General features: G+C 38.3%; 1 protein-coding gene across 11 annotated transcripts in view; it reads right to left on the bottom strand.

Moving 5' to 3' along the window:
* Positions 1-20774, bottom strand: part of MAGI2 (membrane associated guanylate kinase, WW and PDZ domain containing 2) — a 717920-nt gene that overhangs the window by 226202 nt on the left and 470944 nt on the right. For all 11 annotated transcript variants that reach the window (XM_039570838.1, XM_039570837.1, XM_039570839.1 and 8 more), the window contains 3 exons: positions 19885-20100; positions 11690-11903; positions 35-114 (listed from right to left, as the gene is read on the bottom strand). In XM_039570838.1, coding sequence (XP_039426772.1) covers positions 35-114; positions 11690-11903; positions 19885-20100 — 510 coding nt within the window. The remainder of the gene's footprint in view (positions 1-34; positions 115-11689; positions 11904-19884; positions 20101-20774) is intronic.

Raw genomic sequence — 20774 nt, 5'->3', positions numbered from 1 at the left:
CCCTCTGAGCAGCAAGGAAAACTTAATCACCTACCATTTTCTTTGCACTCTTCTGGAGGTTTAGCCTTTTTCGCAAGTCGTGGATCCAGCCATGATGTTGTCTTTGTGTTATGGCTGAAAAGAAAAGAGATCACTCTGAGCAGACACATACTGAAAGGAATCAAGTTTATTCCTTAAGAAAAAAGGGTTAGTCCAACAAAATTGCAATCGATACACTTAATTTGCTTACTGGTTCTAAGTAGCCCTGAAGGAGGTGTAAGAGTAATTGTGCAAGGCAGCTGTAAATTTGGCAACCTCAGCTCCCTGTCCTCAAAGCAGCTATTTTTATTAAAATCAACTAGAATGTTGCCAAGTTAACCTCATTGAAAATGCAGAACTCATCCAGAGCAAAAGGAATTTATTACAAATACAGTGTTCTCCCGTTGAACGAGTGCAGGCGACAGGATTCTGTACCATTCTCACAGTTTTCAGATAGAATTATTTTCGTCTTAAACCTGTCCTTTTCATAAATACAGGTTTGTTATTTCTCACCAGCAGCACTGACAAGGCATAGCAAAAGTGATGCAAATTACAGCATGCTCCTGCAAAGTCTACATTTACGGACAGGGTGATTAATGATACTTTGTTTAACAAACCTTTATCTCTCCATATATAATCCTTCCATAGAGATAAAATAGATATGCACAAGCTGAATGAATCATGTGGCTCCTTTCTATACTCAGAATAGATCTTTGAGAAATCAGCCATCAAATAGCATTGAACTGGCACAAATTGTTTTCTGGGAGATTATTTTGCCAAGTGAATTGATACTTAGCACCGCTAATGAGACTTAAAGCCAGATCCTTTCAATGTATACCTTACCCATAAGCAATTAAATTTGGAGCCAAATATTGTAAATATATTAAGGAAGACTATAAACCAGAAAATGATGTGATCATTACTCTTTGATTTTTTGAGATGCCTTTCCTACAATACCATCATTCAGAGACACTTCTAACCCATGTTTTATTTATCTGATACATCCTAGGAGGAAGCTCATTCCATACAGTATTGAATTATTTAGTTTATTATTAATTTGCTGTGTCATTTTAAAGTGTGCTTACAACTTCTCTTATAAACATTGGTATAAGGTGTACAAAAACAGGAGACCTGGCAAAAAAAATGGATTAGGATGCAACTGTTTGTGAGTTACTGATAGAGTCTATGTGATCCCAACACCACTGGTTCCCTTAGGGAAAAATAAATAAATAGAACCAATTCCTTCTCCCACCTTGTCTTCCATGGCAGATAAATTTTCCTCTGCCTCAATTTCTCTCTCTTTCTCAAAACAGTGACAGCGCCTACTTCTCAGCAAATTGTCACTATGTTAAAGCTTCCTCCATGTTTTGGATGGGAACGAAGGTAGATGAGAGTTATGTATGGATAAAATAGTAACTAAATGAAAATTGAGGCATTTAAATTCTTTTTTCTTTAATGCATTATCTAGTCTAGAACACCATTCGTGACAGGTGAAGAGGATAAAGAAACCCTTTCCTTTGAGAGCTGAGCTATATTTGCAGAGTATGAAGAATGATGAGCCAAAGGTAAGGTGAACTTGAAATGATGCCAGCAGCCTGTGCTTGATTGCAAGTGTAACTAAGACTTTCTCAGAAGCTCTGGCTGCCTGTGGTCTCCTGTAGGGTGCATTTTTATACTGCAGCCACAGCCCAACCACAGCTTGTGCAGACATACTTGAGCTAGCTTTAAATTAACTGGAGGAGATGCTCCAATAGTGTCAGTGCAGCAGGGTGGAGCTCAGCGTGGGCTCATCGCCCCAGCATCCATCCACTGAGCTACTTGGGTGCATCCAGCAGCACATGCTGAACTCCACACCACCAAGGCTAACCCGTCAGCAGTGCCAGGGTTCAGAGCGAGCTTGGACATACCTGTGGAAGCTGCAGTTGCATCTCTGGAGTGTGGGCATGTCTGGACAACAGCCACTCTCTCCCAGCTCTTAATTCTGAATTGTTTTAAGGACCTCCACTGACTGCAAGGACTAAACCAGAATCACAGATTGTCTCCGATGGCTTTAAAAGAGCAATATATATGACCACTACTACCAATGTTTGCTGTGGTATAGAGCAAATCTTAAATTTTACAAAGGAAGTAAAAAGAATTACCCCTGTTTTAAAGGTGAGAAAATGTAGTCATGAAATTACTGTTCACATCCACCAAACAAGCCAGGGACAGCAGCAGTACTAAAAGCCAACTCTGTTGCAAGTCAACTGGCCAATGTCCACCCCTCACACCCGGCCAATTCACCAGCCCTGAAAACACCCCCATAATATTTTTAGAAAGAGTTTTCAAGTATCTGCGAAGACAGGTGCCAAGCTGAAAACAAGCCCAATTCAGCATCAATATTTAAAAATGTGAATTAGTTGGATTACAACCTTCAAGGTTTTTGGTGAAACTGAGAACAGCAAGCAGTTATGTTACCCTTTAGCATAAATGTGGCTTCTGCAAACCCAGCAGGACTGAAGTCTCAGTTATGTGCAAGATGGCCATATTAAACAAAACCATAAACAAACGAAAAAATCAACAGCTCTTACAATGGAAGAGTGATCCTTCAGTCTGCAGTGGAATTTCACAGAACGGAGATCGTATTTCATTTAGATCAGCTCTTACAGCACTCAATCTCCTCTTCTAGGTGCTATCTGTCAAACCTGTTCAGCTACTTAATAAAAGCAAAACTCATCCGCAAGAACTTTTATCTATAACAAATAACTGCAGGAGAAAAGTACCTTTCGAAACTCATCCCTCTTTTCCTTACTTGTATCCATGCTTTTTCTCTTGCCCTGCCTCTCCACTTTATAATCTATACTAGACATACAATGCAGTGGGACTAAACAACTCTTGCAATGGGACCTTAAATGCTTCTGGGCAAGTGCTTCAGTGGGTAAAAAATCCTTTCCTGCTCTGAAGACAGGACTTGAAAGAAGGCAGAATCAATCCCACCTGTCTTCTAACACCTCTACAGTACCATCAATGTCCTCTTATGCTCTCCATAGTGCTGTTTGCTTGGATCATTTTAGCAACCAGGTACACAACACACAAGCATTCTTTCAAGGAGGACAGACATGACTACTGTCACACTGCTCTCAATAAAAGAGGGAAACGAGTAGCCCTGGAGTACAGCATAGTGTTTGTTATGCATGTCTACTTCTGTTCTGCACAGGAGGTTTACTTGGCAGGGTATTCTTCCAGTCTCCCTTGTGTCAGCTATTCCCTCTTCAGTTCTGCTAAGGACTAGAATCTCTAAAAGCTAAAGGAAGACAACATTTATCTCCTAAACTGTTTTTATTATAAAGGAAGCCTTGATAGGAAAGCTTTAACTATGGGAGAGGAGACAGAAGGAGCAGTAAATTGGCCAAATTAACACCAATGGCAAAAGTAACACATATCTGCTGCATAGGCTGTGCACACTGAATGCTTTTTAAGCACTAAAAACCTGGCAGAGGGCATAACCTGTGTACCTTACCACTGGTCTAATCATGTGTGTCCATTTGGGAAGTCTTATAGACAGACCAGAAGGAAAAGGGGCTGGGGATTTACAGATTAGTTATGAATGAGTTGCGGATGAATAGCAGCAGCAGTTGTGGAATAAATGCTCCAACAGGAATTTGGAGTTGTTGTCAGTGACAGAATGAGAGTGAAGTGATGCAACAAAAGCATCCTGTGAGAAATACATCTGTGGCTCCACCAGCAATTTCCACTGACCAATGCTTCATTATTTGGCAATAACTATACCTTATAATTAAAAACACGTCTAGAAAGCCCATCTTTACATAATTTCAATGATTTTGATTACTAGTTAGGACTCCTGAGATAAGTGCTGGCAAACCAACAATGCTTGTCTTAAACTCTCTCTTGAAATTAACAGTAAATTCCTAATTTTTCAAACTTTGAAAGCAGTTAACAAAGGATCCCTTTGGTCTTGCTTCAAGCACATGGAACATGGGAAGAACATAACTTTTTAAAATTCATCCTAATTTGTTACCTGCTATGCACAAAATAGAAACTGCAGGTAGGCCTGAACTGTGTTGAAGTTGTTTTTTTTTTTTTTAAAGGTCATTCAGTAAAGCAGAGCTTAATACTTTAGCCAAATAATAATTAGCCAAAGTCAATAAAATAATTATTGCTAAGCTAACTTAAATCCTCTCTCTTTGCCAAGTATTTGCACCTAGCAGAGACAGTTTATTATAATCAGAGTCCTCTGGTATTAGTTGCACACAATTTTGAATATACATGGAAAAAAAGTTCTTAAACTGGTTTAAACAGAGTGAAAGAAAGCACAGAATACTTCCCAGAAACCTTGACTCAACCTCCTGTTTTTCTCCAGATTTTCTTTATAGCTCCGCTTTTTTCACAGAGTCTGTTTATTTGCCTCTGTTCCCTGTTAATAGCACTGGAGCTGGGTACTAGGACTAGAGGCTCTCTGGGAATCTCACTGGATACCACTCAATATCTTTAGGAAGTAAAAAAACACTAGGAGTGTGGCTTTTCTTATCTAACAAAGTGTTATCTTTTTATTATAATTATTTGTTAGACAGTGTATTATTTTACTTAAGCTTTGAATATAATGGATTTGTGTTATCAATCTGTCAGTTTAAAACACTTTGACAGATGAAGTTTCTTGTACTAAAAAGCCTTCAGGCAATCTCTTGAAACCTTTTGGAAGGAAATATAGAAAGTACTTACTGACAGGAATAGCTTTAATGTCTTTTAAAAGCACTGCAAACCTATTCTAAATAGTGAGTCTTGCAAGGTATGTAACTTGCATGTTATTATGAAAAGCATTTCAAAAAGGGCATTTACTAGTGTGCTACTTCAGTGTGTTTGGGGGCAGCACATATGGGTTTGTTTGGTTTTTTATTGTGAACATATTAAATTTTGGCTGGTCCTTGATCTAACAACTTGAGCAAAGGGGAACATAGGAGAAGAAAACCACAGTGTTCTGTGGGCCCCTGGACTTCAACAATGCTAACTCCTCCCTCCGTTTTTTTATGCTGAAGCATTGCATATCTGCAGAGATTTTCAAGTAGCACAATAATGATCTTCAGGTAATTTGTATGTGGAGGGACATGGGTAGGAAAAACAGAGCATCAAACCAGCAATTTTACAATCCATCCATTGTGGGATGCTACCTAAACTTCTTGCACACATGTAGGAACAGATACAAAAGGAAGTTGTCCTCTGGCAGTGGTTTGCATGGCAGCAGCTGTGATTGCCAGTTTGCCTTGCATTTCATGGTGTGCTCAGAGTTCACAGTCCTTAAGAGACCCAGGTCTGGGAGTTCTATCCTGTGAATCTTAGATGGCCTTGGGCAGTAGAGGAGCACTTCTGTACCCAGCCCAGAGACGGTGGTGCTGCCTCCAGGCACTTGCAGCAGCAGCAGAGGCTTATGCAAGATTTTTAGGGGAATATACAAATGCTTAGAGTCTCCTGTGGTAATTTCTGCTGTTGAAGTAATTCTCTTTGACTCAGGCAGTTTAATTTCTGACAAAGAATGGGCTTCATCTCATGTGACTACAAAAATTACATAGCTAATTGTGTAGGATTCATCTCTCTTCAAGGGAGAGACACCTATACAGAATAATTTATCTTACTTCTCTTCCAGCAGAACCACCTAATCATATGCTCTTAAGTGACATAATGCTGGTATGTCACCTCCTAAATGGCATCTGGCTGTCACTCCAGAAGGTCCTGGTTTTGACAAGGTCTGTGTCATATCTGCTAGGATCATGGAGATGTCTTGGGCTGTTACTGTGCCTCTACAGTGGTGCTTTGGCTTAGATCAGGAGGTCACTTTTCCAGTGAATCTGTCTCCCAGTTATCTTCTTTTTCACACTAAGCGTTCTCCAAGCTTGTAAGCTTTTCACTTGAATTTAAACTAAAAGATGCACAGCAGGAGCTCACTTATTGCACTACATTCACAGGCATGCAGCCCATGGCACCTGAAAAGACGTAGAAGCTGTGGCTGCTGGGTCATCAGCACCAAGAGTTTCGCTCTGCAGTCTGCTGATATTGCTAATTTAGATAGGGAAATGGTTTAGATCAGAAGGAACGCAGACTAGTTTTAACGCAAATCTGGTCTCATGGACTGAGTTCAGGGTCCAGAGGTTGTAGAAAATGAAGTGCACTCCCAGAGATCAACTTTCTTTTCAGTTTCATCTGAAAGGAATCCAGTGTGCATACTCTGAAATGTGAGCCAAATCACAGTGTGTGAAGACAACCAGAAGATTTCCTTCAGAAGTGTACTCCTGACACAAATTACATACTACAGCAGACAGAGTTTTGGATATCTGGAGACATCTTTACTGGTAGAAGCAGCTGTATTTTGGCAGATTAATTCTGCCCTTATATATGGACAGGATGAATCAGCCTCTCTCTCCATTGACAGGATGAATTCTCTCTCTCCATTGACCTCCGAAGGAGGCTTGGCAACTGGCTTACATTAGGTACCTAATGCTATAGGGCAAGAAAGGTGAACTGATTCTTCTAGTTCAATAAATACAAAGGAGAAAAGTTATAAAAACATGACAAACATCAGAGGAAAGGTCCTGGAAGATGAATTCTGCAGAACAGAGCAGCAGAGACCTTTGGGGGAAAGACTAGAAATAAGAAAGTGAGGAAAGACAAGAGGAGTTAAGCTGGCAGTTTGACCTGGATGTCAGCACAGATAAAAACAGCAAGTGAGAGCAAGGGACAGCACACAACTAGTACAGAGTGATAATGTCTTTATAACATCAATAGACAAGAGAAAAAAAAAGGAATTCAGCGTTCTAGAAATTCTTTCCAGTTCTACCATCTTCATATTCCTAATTAATTTCTCATGAGGCAAGAAAATGGTCTCAGGAGAAAAGATCCCTCTCAGTTTCTTTCAGCAGCCTGTCCTGCTGTATGTCATATTGAAGTCCAAAATGCATTAGAAATCTGATTTGTTATGCTGACCAAAACTGACAGACCCAATCCAACACATAAACAAAGAAAATGAATTACAGACATTTATGGTGATATGCTCAAGACCCCTGATGAATCAGAATTGTCTACACAATGAAGTCAGACTAATTCAAGATGGCTTTTTTCCCAAAGAAAAATCCTATCAGAAGTGAATATTATAACAGTATGTGGAAAAGAAAAAAAACCAAAAAAACTTCATCCTAATTGCTACTTAATTCAAGTAACAGAAATATCCAGACAACCAAAACATTTCATTATTATGGACTGATACTCTGATGATATAACTCACAAAAGTTTCCAAGTAACTTATAAAAGTGCAGGTAGGAGGGTGTATCTTCTAATACAAAAAATAGTAATGGTGTATCCAGGCTTAACTAAAGTATCCTGCATTCCAATTGTGAACTGATGGAGCAATCAGGAGCAACTAAATATATCATGGTTCTTCAGGTAAACAAGATGTTGGGATAAATGCTATTCCTGCAGTCAAAAAAATTTCCTGCCTTAAAAACTGCTACAAAGAAAATCTGATCCCACTGAAGTCAATAGCAATATTCTTGAAGCTGTACTCTTCAGATATCACTTGAAATTGTATCAGCTGTATTAAAAAACTTAATGGCTGTTTTTTACAGTGAAAAGGAGAGTCCTTGGCAAAGGACTATTTTATAGCTGTTTTTTAGTCTTTTATGGTGCTTTCATAAAAAAAAAATCTTTAACAACTAGAAGAGATATGGCAACAGGTCCAAAAAGCAATGCTGACTATGCTGTTTGGAGAAGTAGGTGTTGAAGTAGTAAGAGACTGAATGTCTGCGAGATGTACTGGAAAGTGGTTTGTCAAACGTCATGTGGCCACATTCTCCTAAAAATCATCAGCACAAGTCAAAAAAGATGATTCTTTAAAGATGTTTTACAGCAGTTTGCACTTATTCTAGACTTTTATCCCCTAAGAAAACAATTAATATAATACAAGCAAAGGAAACCATATATGCTTTTGAACAGTATGGAGTCCAATAGGTTGACTTTAGGTTTCATGTCCTACTGTCCCTGCACCCCTTACAGAGTTCTGCTGCCTATATGTGGAGAGAAGGCTGGACAGAAAGAGAAATCCAATTCTGCCTTTTATAAAAAAGTATTAAAATGTGTAGCCAACTGTACAGGACAGTTGCATATATAATGCAATGGGATGGAGCTGGATAGTTGGGTGAGGGCCACGTTTCAGCCTGACTGCACATGATAGCACACACCCCAAGAATCTCGGTCCTTTTTTATTCCCTTCAGCATTGCACTGGACCAACACAGCAAACACCGATGCTTGGATCCAACACAACCAGCATCTGCTGACTTGAGGAGCACAACACAAGTTTGGGTCTCTAGTATGTGGTTTGAGAGCTGTTGGCAAGGCAAGGTCTGAAGGCTATGGAGAACCACAGCCTTTCCTTATCCCTGGGAAAGGGAAAAGCTAAAAAAGTGAGTGGTGACTATAATTTATTTAAGCATGCCAAAATATGCCACTCTTACCAGCCACATTTAAAGCAGGAAAGAAGGAGCAAAACTGGAAGGTTTTTTGATGGTATTCCAATTTATATACAGTCTGTTAATTATTGCATATTCTCATTAGCACATGTTCTCAGTGAAACCAAATGTAAGAGATGGAGTCCTATTTGTGTAGTGTGCGCCTTTATTTGAAAATTCAGATTCATATGTAAGGCTGGAAACAGCCCAAGAAATGTAGATCTTCCTGAAAAACAGTGGTAAGTATTATGTTGCAAGAAGAGATGCTCTTGTTCGGTCTGTGAATGCTAAAACAGGTAAACATAAGGTCATGCACCTATGTTGAAAAGGGAAAGAAAGGAAGAAACAGATCAAGGCATGCTCTAAAATACAACCATCTTTTGAATCATTCAGTGTCTGGTAGATGATAATTTTTTTCATCTTTGTAGTCCTTGAGGGAGAAGAAATTCCTTCTACTGTGCTTTACAAAATGCTAACTGAGCCATTAATGATTAACAAATAAATAGTCCTGTCTATAGACAATTATCTCTCCCCTGATGAAGTCACTTCCTCTCTCACTGTAAATCTGCCACATTATTCTGATGGCAGTTTTGATAAGTGAGATCACACACCAATTTTAGAGGTTAGTTTGACGTGAATGAATGAAAATGCTGTCATGAAATCTAAGACCTTTGGGTGTACCTGCGACAACCCGGAACTTGAGATCATGTGCTGCTAGAAGGCTTTAGTGTTTAAAGGCACAATTCACAAGATCCTCAAATAAAGCAATAAAAGATGCTGCCTAGTCTGTCTTTTTTTTCCCACTCATTGTGATGTACACTTTAAAAATGTTTGTTTTTCATCTATTATTTAATAATCTAGTACAATCTTTACTACTGTTCAGGGAGATGTTGTTAGACAAATAGGTTTTTGTTGTCTTTTTATCTTTCCGTTTTTTTGTGAAAGCAAATGGAGTCTCTTCATGCCATTAACCAAAGTGACTTGTAAACAAAGAGGCAATTTAACAGCATCCCCACAGCATTACATTCCTACTTAACCCTGCAAAGGCTGTGCAATGTGAAAACTCAAATGATCAGTGAGTTGCTCCTTTGCTAGGATTCTAGTAAATAATCTAGTGTTTTTACAAATGTGTAATTGCACTTTTTTTGCGAATACATTGTTCAACAATACAATCCCAAAAGCAAGAAGTCCTTACAACAGCCCTTCTATCCAGTCTGCACCTCTGATTGATTTCTTTGCTTTGCATAACATTCATTTAGTGGAAGTGAATGATGAGCATTGTCAGAACTGCAGTGTAAACCAGAGCATTTCCAGGAAAGGAAGTAAGCTGTAACATCAAAGGAATTTGAGGAGTGCAATGGCTGCTCTGTAGAGCATCAGGGCTATTTGCATTCACTGTATTCGTTACAAAATATATATTTACTTTCTATTAAATTACCTCCTGCAGTATTTATTACTCTCACAGTTTGGTGTATTAGTGATCTACCCATCATCCCTTCCCCCAGCCCCCAAAGGTATCACAGGTTTTTGTTACAAGTAAAATAAAAGTGCCATATAATTCAGTCTGCTTTCTTTCAGAGCATTCAATATGTGCAGAAAAATTAAATCTGGGAGTAAGGTAAGAAGGAAAAAAGGGTTTCAGCTAGCCCTGAGGTCACCCTAGTTCTACTCTGCTTGCTTGGGCAAAGTTATATTAATTATTCTTTTTCTAGAATAAGCATATTTTTGCCCTTTTCAGCAAAGACACTTATGTTTTAATAGTTACTGCTATTTTCAGCCTTGTATATGCCAGAAGCTATAGCTGGTCATGCCAGTGTTCATTAAAAAGCCCCATGCACAAACTTTATTCTTAACATTTGTTTACACTTCATGTGATAGTCACAACATTTTACATTAAATACAGGACTTAAAGCAGAATTGACACCACGAAATGTTATTTTTACCTACTAATAATCAGAATAACAGATAATGCTCCAAACTGTGGCAATTCCACAAAGCAAACATAAATGCTACTTCTACCTCTGTAGTAGAGCTCTCCTGATGAAAATGTTGGTTTTTCCATTCTCTTTTTTCTTTTGTGGAACACAATGTTATGCCAACTCAGACATTTGCTGTGTTTTTTTTTTTCTGGTAATGTATAATAATCACAGAATCATAGAATGTGCTGAGTTGGAAGGGATCCATCAAGATCATCAAGCCCAACTCCTGCCCCTATGCAGGACACTCCAGTCACACCCTGTGCCTGAGAGCATTGTCCAAACCCTCTTAACTTTGTCAGGCCTGGTGCTGTGACCACTTTCCTGGGGAGCCTGTTTCAGTTCCCAACCACGCTCTGGGTGAAACACTTTTTCCTAATATCCAGTCTAAACGTTCCCTTGACTCAGCTTCAGGCCATTTCCTTGAGTCCTGTCCCTGGTCACAAGAGTGAAGAAATCAGTGTCTACCCCTCCTCTTCCCCTTATGAGGAAGCTGCAGACTGCACTGAATTCTCCCTCCAGTCTCCTCTTCCTCAGGCTGAACAAACCAAGTGACCTCAGCTCCACTTCATAAGGCTTCCCCTCCAGACCCCTCACCATCCTTGTGGCCCTCCTTTGGATGCTCTCTAATAGCTTAATGAGAATACACAGAACTTTCATATCCTTTACTTCAATGAGTTTACTAATTAGTAACAGGTATGTATAATCTACCAGCACGGAAAAGTTTCTACACATAACTAATTCTCCTTATAGTCCACTCATTTATTTTACTATTTCTATATATAGCATGGTCTCCCTCTACTGTTCACTAGCTAGTTTTTAGTCCACTCATTTTTCTTTCCTTTAACTGGCAAAAAGCGTCATGCTCTCCACCTCTGTTCACATAAGGAAGGAAAAAGCCAGCAATTGTGTTTCTTTCCCAGCAGAAAGCACCAGAAGAGCAGAAAGGCCTTGCTTTCAACAGAAGAAACAAAAGCTTTAATTCCTGCCATCAAAATCAGCAGGCCAGTTACCTATCTTAAAACCCAGCAGGCTTCCATCTAAATCACTAATGCAGGAGTTGCCACCAGCCCTCAGGAGCCCTGACAGCCAGAACATTCCTGCTGTTTTAATGAGGAGTGCAAAGCTGCACTTCACTGTACAAACCATTTCCCCGCCCAGTTAAATACAATACTGCTATTAAAAATAGAGGAAACAAGACTTACTCAATAAAGTAGACTTCCCCCTTTTCTGTATAAGCCATTTCCCAGTTATCAGGCAGTGGGCCCAAGTCATCATTCTCTTCAGGTTTAGTCTGTTTTGTTACATCCATATCCTCCTTTGTTTCTTCAGGCTGACCATATCCTGGTGCAGGACAAGGCTGGGTGGCAGATACCTCACCCGTGACAGCTGTACTCTTCTCTTCATGTTCACTTGATTCTACAAGAGAAGAAAAACTACAGGTTTTGGATATCCAAGTAATGGTGAAGAATTTACTGGGTGCAAGTCTCTGTGAAAGGCAAGTCAGAGAGAAAAGATTCTCTCTGAGAAAGAGAAAAATTATGTTTGGTTTCCATAAGGGTCCCTCTGATGATGCATTTTATTTGAAACACAATGAAAGAAAATAAAGCAATAAAACCAAACTGAAACAAGAAACTAATAAAGAGTTCTGGCTCATTCTGTCTCAGGAGTCCTTCCAGACTAGCAGTAAACACTGAGCAGAAGGCAGCTTCATATCCAGCAGCTCTACTGTCTAATGTCTTAACTTTTCAAACTATACACACATAAAACAACTATCCTGCTGTTTTACCACAGACTACAGATCCTTTTCAAGTAAAAAAAAGTATATGCACCAATTGCTTTATCTGTATCCATCTATCAAAGAAACCAATGACATCCATGAACTCATAGCAATATATTAACCATATAGAAAGTGGTTTTCATTGCTGATACAACCTATAGGAAGCTTAGTTTCCCACAGCCAATGCCAAATGCTTCAACATGTCAACAATGTAGTCTACAGAAAAGTTCAAGAAGATGACAATTTATTAAATGATCTAACAGTGCACCCAGAGCACGTAACTATGCAGACACCTTTGTGAAACGTGTAGGAAGGTGGAAGACAACTTGGGTGAAACATTCTAATTAGTGATGCTTACAACAGCAAGAAAGAAGGGCAACAAAAAAGTAACAAAAACTGTCTATAAAGGTCCAGATTTTAATAAACTTACAGAATCAATAAATTTGATATTATGGCAAGCAATGGTAAGAGAGAAAAAGTTTAGGAGGACAAGTAAAGATTAAATAAACAACACTAAGAATGCAAGTACAAATTTTTCTAATTGAAAAGAAAAATAGTAAGCATAATCAAAGATAATTTTAATTAAGTCATGACTGTAATGATCTGTTACTTGAGACAGAATTGTACAAAATGTGAAAACTAGATTAAATCATTAAGGACGAACACAGAAAAACAACATGGGCATCTAAAAGCAAAACAGAACAGTCAGTCTAGAAAGTGGGAAACAGCCAGGACATTAGGGGTAAAAAGAAAACCTTCTGTAAGTGCAATAATAATAATAATACCAAAAGCAGACTCACTCTACTATTTGGGAAGGAAAGAAAGCTAATAGTTTATGATGCATAAGAACCCCAAGGCAATTAGTGCTCTTTTTGCCTCAGCCACTACTACAAAAAAAATCACCTGTGATTAAATGACTAACATAATTAACATCAGCAATAGGGCTAAAGAAGGTGGAGTGAGCAGAGAACAGGTCAGGTGAAACTCAGATGAACCAGATGTTCTCAACTGGCAGAGCTGGATGAAATGGAACCTAGGGTACAGAGAGCACCACGTAAGCAGACACACGGCTAGTAATGGAAAAACCTTCTAGACTTCATGGGAAAAAGAAACTTGGAAAGGACAAACACAATCTTGGTTTCAGCAAAGTATCTATGATTTAGGTTTTTAGATAATTTTATATTCTTAATTTCTGAGTACCTATGTTCCCTTTGAAATGATTTGCTCAATTAGGCCTTTTTGTCGTTTTTGTAGAAAAAGAGGAGGAAGACCCGTGAAACTCTAACTGCACCATCTTTCTCTTTTTAATTCCTGGAAGGACTGGAAGTAACAATCAAACCACCTACATGTAAACTCTTAAGAGGTCACAAATATTTGTCAAGAATTTTTTCATGAAGAAATTGTGTCAAACTAATCTTTTGTTTCTTTACATGACATAGTAAAAGGTGCTGCTTCTTGGGGATAAATGGTAGATACAGCTTTCGTGATCTTAAAAAAATACTTTTGACACTGACATGTACAACCCTTCAGAATACCATGAAAAAAATCACAAATTCAACCTTGAACACAGTTATGATCTACAGCTCTACATCCACGTGAAGCTCGTGTTGCTACATCTTAACTCATGCTTGAACTATGTGGAATTACAATCATTTTATGCTGTTTGGAAACATGAATCTATCTGTCTGTAGCATTTTCAAATATGTAAATATTCCTGCAAAGCAGAGAAGATATATGGTCTTCACTTACCCTGAGAACAGGACAATGTAATAATTGCTGATAAATTTTTGGGGTGTTTTGTTCTTATCTCTGCAAAGCAAAAGTCCTCATCTGTTACAAGCATTATTAACAGGTCTGTGAGTTGTATTCCTGGGGCTGCCTGCAGCCTTGACCACATTTCTACCACAGGAAGGAAGACATACAGATTAAACTGAATATAAGGCATAAGGTCACATGGCAGATTCATTTGGGGCACAGGTGCATCACACACAATGACTGTTGATCAGCCAGTTGGTCTGACAGAGTGCAGATGGGGTGACACTACTGTGTCCTGGGATTTTACCAGGATATCTCTAATATGGGTTCTCCCTCAAGATCTTATTTTCAACAGGTCTGAAGAGGTCAGATTCGTGATTTTCAATAACAATATTAACAAATCCCAGCCATCATGATGACAGAAAAAAAAAGTGAAAATTTAGCCCTGAGGATTAGAAGAAATATTGAGCTTTTCTAACACAGAGATTGCTATCAAAATACAGCAGGGAAAAAAAGAACCTGATGTTTATATTTAGCAACTTAAAATATAATTATTTTAAACCCAATCTCATGAATAATTAATTATTGGATCATTACCTTTTAATAGGTTACTTTCATAATGGAGAAGACATTATGATGACTAAAACCCAAGCAATTAAGATGGAATTGCCTAATGCCATTTAATAACTGTAATCTTTACACAGTGGACATCCTAGTCACACTTATCTGAAAGCTCTATGGTGTCATCTCACCTTCTGTTACATGCAGCTATCATTCCTATACTCCATGTAAGGTAGATATTCACCTCACTGGTTTTCTTTCTTCTAATAGATATCCATCTATAATTTTTGATTTGATAAAAAACCCCCAAACAACAAAAAATTGACTTCTGGTTAAAAACTAGCAGCATCTTGAATGTACAAACAAAATTTGCAACGTGACAGTATTGCATGGTGAGTACAACTATTTTCCTTTGGAATATGTGATGTAAAAAAGAGCCTAAAATTGTACCACAACATTAGCCCATAAGTATTTTTGTCACTAAAAAACCCCAATCAATTGAAATTGAAATAGCCTACTAGAGCTTCTGTCTCACTACAAAACAGATTAGATGGTTCAGTCTTCAAAATCAGATTAACACAGTTTCTCAAGAGTGTCCTGAGAAGTGACAGAATAGACACCAGTAAAGCACCAGCAAACTATTGCATATGTGGAATACAAAGTTCTTTGAGAACAAGATAATGTGTATGTTAAAATAACTATCTTTAAATACCCCAACTCTGTCATACCCAGCTTCAAATACCAGCAGTTAAAATATTACTGATATACGTTGATATGACACATTCTTTATAATTTTGTAGTCGATATGGTGACCATTTAAAAAAACCCCGGCAAACTAGTAGTTATGCTGTCATAGTCTCAGCATTTTTCATCAATGCTGTTGCTTGCACTTTAAATTTTTCTATTATTTACAGTCTAATTCTTGAAATTGGCCATCTAAATATGTAAAAGGACCTTGTCACTTTATTCATTTATATTAATGCTGCAGATTACTCATGTAGAGAAGTTCGAAAACTTATTCTCTTCATTTGAAAGTACCAACTCATATAACCTTAGGAATATCAGCAGAAAAAAAAAATTAAATAGTAATTTATGGGGTGGTTTTAACAGTTCTGAATAATATTTCACATCTTTATACCCTTGTTGTATCAAATGGCTGATTTCTTAAATTCTGTACAGGAAAGAGTCCATCCTTTTTAAACAACTGTTGGATACAATAGTAGTTTAACTCATGTTTGCCTGTATACGTGTATGTACTTTCTTGTGAAGACACCACTTTGCAGCCTTGGAGCTGTTCCCTTTCCCACAGAGCTGGAGCCATATTCAGGGCTTGGTGCTTTTGTATGGAGGCACTGCTCCCTCTGACTCCTGACACAGTGAAAACCAGGAGCTGAACCTGGGCAAGGAAAGCAGGAGTCATGGAGACTGGGTGAGCACAGGGCATTCTGTGGGTCACAGGATGTGACCTAGCTGTGGTAAATTGAGTATAAAGAACACACCAAGAAAAATCAATGGATATCAACTTTTGTATGTTTTAAAATCTCATGGCTCTCAGAAGCTACGTATGTTGTTTTCATGCCTCTGGCTGTCTTTGCTGTGCAATAATAAAACAATAAACTCAGCATGTTGCCTGGGACTAGTGCACCTTGCATGGTGATTGACAGCATTGGGACTCTGGTCTTCTGTTCACTCTTAAGGTCTGGAATGATAATTTTGAAACTTGATATCATATCTTACCCCTCAATTAATTTGAGCCTGAAAGAACTTTATTCTCTGGGTGCAACTTATCATTGCTCAAGTACTGTCAGAATAATGCACATACATAAGCATGCCTTCAATGTTAAAGTGATTCTTCAGGAGTTTGGATGATGAACACTTCATCAGTCAGCAGTGGGAAGCAAATGTGACTTGACCAACAGTGTCAAGTACTGATGCTGGTTGTGAAGGAGACCGACTCAATTCTTTGCAGACATAAACAGTGACAGCAGTAAAAACTGAATGTCTGACAAGTTTTGGGTTACAATTTGATCAAGTCTCTTTTTACCTATTTAGTCAATGCATCAGTTTTGCAGAAATCCTTAATTTCAACACAGTGTCCATTAGGAAAGTTTTCTCAGGTGCCATATGTCTCGCCCAGTAATGCAGACAATTGCACTAAGTGTAAGAAACCGAATACTAAGTCTAATCTTACCCATTTTAACAGTTAATCTATAGATTATGTCTCTCATATGTTTCTTGGAAAATAGCAAGATTCTTCATTTAAATTTAGCCATTTAAGCTCTTCTGTATCTGTAGGCTGAATTAATAATTCTAAATTGTAGACGTGATCCCTAAAATGTGTATCTATGTTCTCTTACTCTTTGGAATTTCTTCTTCTTATTTTATAGTAAGAGAGCAGAGACAAATAGCTCAAACAAAAAAGTAAGGCATTTAGGCATATAACTTACTAAAACTGGATGAGACAAATCCCATCTCCCAAATCATACTATTTTGTCCTGAGAGAACTTGATCCAGGATGAAGGACTGAGAATGCTCCATCCTAAAATGGCCAAAAGCCCCATCCCAAAGCACTGAGAAGGATTCCTGGTGGCTTCTGGGCTAAGGACAGGTGACAAAAATCAGAAAGAATAAACACATTGAGCAGACAATTATGATCACTTTGTCCATATACAACTGTCTCAGAGAAATCTGATGGACACGAAGAAAGGCATACGGAAGGTATTAATGAAAAATTGCTGAAGCTCAACACTTGCACAGATTATGGCAACAGACACTGAAAAGTTGCCTGAAAATTCAGACCAAAAGCACAAAGATCTCTGTAACCACAGATATCACTTAATCGGTCTGATAAGGATGGGTTCTTTTCTTCAGATTCATCTTAGATCTGTTGTTATTTCAAACTAGTAGTCCTATGTGTTAGAGCAGTCCTTTGAGTTGACAGGCTTGGATATGCAGTTAGTAAGCCATTAAATTGCTGAGCATCTATAAAAAATGAATCAATGTTTCAGATGTCCCAAGAGTCTTATAATTAATAAAAGCCTCCTCCTGGAAGTGAAGTATTTAAAATAGAACACACTTTCTAAAAGAATTGGCAATAACAAATGTCCTACCTTTGCTGATTCTTTATAAAAACTAAAATGCTCTCACCACCAAGAGTTTAAAAATAAATAAATTAATTAACATATTCTGGTTTTCCTGATTGTTTAAAGACACAAACTACAAATGCACTGACATTTTAGAAGTGACTAAGCCTCTGTCAGCTCGCAGAGAAAATGACTGCAGTAACAGGGTCTGTGGGAGCCACACTGCCCAACAAAGGCAACACAGCATGTATGTACAGAGTTGCTTTGCTACAATCCCCAAAGTCCTCAATCAGTGTAACTGAACAACAAAACCCTGCTTATGAAACCATGAGAGCCAACACAGGCACTGCTTGTTCTGCTGGCCACACTGACAGGAATTACTCTGGGGGGAAGAGGAGGGGGAAGATGGGGGGGCTGTCTTACACCCATGCTCATGTATTTCATTTTGTTACACAGCACATGCCAGTGCCTGCTTCTTGGGTGCTGCCTAGTCATTGTTCACATGGAATTTGCCTGGGAGAAGCAAATTATAGGTGTAGAATTCAAGGAAAAAGACAGGTAAATATTGGCTCTTGATCCACTTGGAGCTGAAACATATATTGTCCTGGAAATTGCTCCTCAGCAATGGTCTGTTATGTGGCACATTTTGAATAACTACAAAGAATGGTATTTCTAATGATTTCTACAATACACATCAGAGACCAAATCCTGCCTTTGCCTCTTTCACTGTGGAAGTATCCTGGCAACAGCGGCAGTGCTGATGTTTTATGTAAGGATCTCTGGGCTTCATCCTTTCCTGCTTAGCTGTGTAGGAAAGGCACGAAGTGCCAGAGCAACGCCAACAGATGCAATCTGTGTGGAAGGGATGAGCAAGACTCGTCCAGCATGTGATGGCAGTGGCCAGGGAACAATACTGCAGCCCTTTGGAGAGCCAAGGGGAAGAACCACACCCACTCTCACCCCACTGCTCCTGTACACCTCTCGCAGAAAAGGATGGATTCTGCACAGGAATTTTCCCTTATATGTAATGTTAGGCAACAGCTAAAGAAAAATATGAGCAAAATCATACTGGATGGGAAGATATCAAATTCGATATGCTTTGTAATGAAGCAGGAATTAGAAAGGTATATATAGACTCTGCAGTATGAAAATCCTTCTACAGAGCATAGAGGATTAGGTAATAGATATACTTTGTTTCACAGTAATGTATACATTTAGAGAACTTGCAATATTTCATTTTATCTTCTCATCCATATAATTGTCACTATAGACTTCTACTTCAGTGATCTGTTTCTGAATTTCTAAGTTTACCAAAAGGATTCACAGCATTATTTCTCAGAAAGACATAAAAAGCTGAATTCTTAAATTTTCTATACGAACAACAACAAAATCATTTCTTAAATTCTATTTCAGGATAAGAAGTATTAAGATCTGTGAAGTATTGTCTTGCTGAAAGGTTGAGGGGGAAGCTGATTACCTGCTTCAGAAAAGGCTGGAGTGCTCTCACTAAAGATACCAGTCTACATGGACTCCCTTTTTTTCTGAAGCACTGTGATCCAAGGAATAAAACAATAATTGTCTTTTAGGACTAGACATCTGAAACCCTTATCAGCTTTATGCAGGCTCTGAAACATTCCTGAAAACAGGTCCTCCAGATAGTACTGCCAGCTAAGTTTCAGTGGCACTGCCACAACTTTATTAATGTGGTGACTTTAGACTCCCACAATATTGCTAACTCTTTATAAGAATTTACAAAAGTTCATTTCATAAATGCTGAACAATCTTGTGAGTGTCACCATTTGAGAACAAGAAGGCTTGAAACACAGAAACTACTCATCTGACCAAATTGCAGCTCTCTAGACTCCCTCTATAGTCAACGGAGAGGAACAGGCACTTGTGATTGATTTCCTAACCTAGAAATCTAAACCAGGTCACAATCCATACTCAGAAAGAAGGTGTTTTTCTCCTTGGTCTATACATATGGTTCAAAGGGACTAGTTCAGAGACAGAAATCTTTACAGTAGCTGAGGTGAGATGACTCCCCAAAATACAGATTAAGTAATTTTTTTTAGGCTTCAGAGAAATCCTAATATTCAGGATTCCTGCCTTTCACTCTTGCAAGAACATCCTTACCTGAACATGCATATTCTCACTGCAGAAGGAGGTAACTGAGAACTCTGAATAACAGAAACTCACTGCAAAGTAAGAAGGAAGAACAGACCTGGTGTTACTGTCACGTCATTTCCATTGACCACAGGTCTTTCTTCCTCTTCTTCCTCTGGCGGTTCAATGCCTGTCTTCTCCATATTGCTCACAGACTTATTCCTTTTACGTTTGCCTTCAGCCCCGGGAGTGGCACCTGGGAGGATCTGGTCTGTCACATTTAACAGCAACGGAGACGGTTCTGCTGGAGGCTTCGGAGTGCCGTAATAGTTGTCTGCAAAGAAAAGAAAAGGAATAACACATAAGATTGCAGAAATACACAGGCTGCTGCTGCTTCTTTTGTCTTAGATTAATGGATGTGTGAGGTAGGATCTGGCTCACCAGCTAATATAAAGAATAGTTCAAAATGTTTTCTGGAAATTGAATATTTACCTTTCATGAAATGGCAATTAATTTTCTTAGTGGTATCACAAGTGATCCAATTATGCTCACAAACATGTATTTTATTAACAATTTTTGAAACTATAACAGGTTAAGTTTACATTTCTCTCATCCAAAAACCTGACAAATAGGCAGCATACCAGAGCTGTTCTCTTATTTCAAACCATTAGTTAGGACAAATTAGTTTTGCAACATTTATGCCACAAACCAAGAGTTTCTTAAGGATCAAAATCATTATAAGAATATTGATTATTTATTATGTTATGTAATTTTCACTCCCTCAAATTATCTCACCTGCTTAGAAAGTAAATAATCATCCAATGATTCAGAGATTTGCAGTTTTCAGCAACACTCACTATCTTGTTTTTCATAGTTGTCAAATTTTTGCTATTCACAAGATCAAAACTTGAATAGTTAATGTTAATATATTTTCAAAGAAAGTTGAAACCTTATGCTTTAGGTCTTAAGATTATCTCAAAGTACTAAGGAATTCTGAGAAGACTCAAG

This window comes from Corvus cornix, chromosome 1A, assembly GCF_000738735.6.
Source record: "Corvus cornix cornix isolate S_Up_H32 chromosome 1A, ASM73873v5, whole genome shotgun sequence".
Lineage (NCBI taxonomy): Eukaryota > Metazoa > Chordata > Aves > Passeriformes > Corvidae > Corvus > Corvus cornix.
The sequence above is the reverse complement of the archived record's forward strand: the minus strand, read 5'-3'. Positions and strand labels throughout refer to the sequence as shown.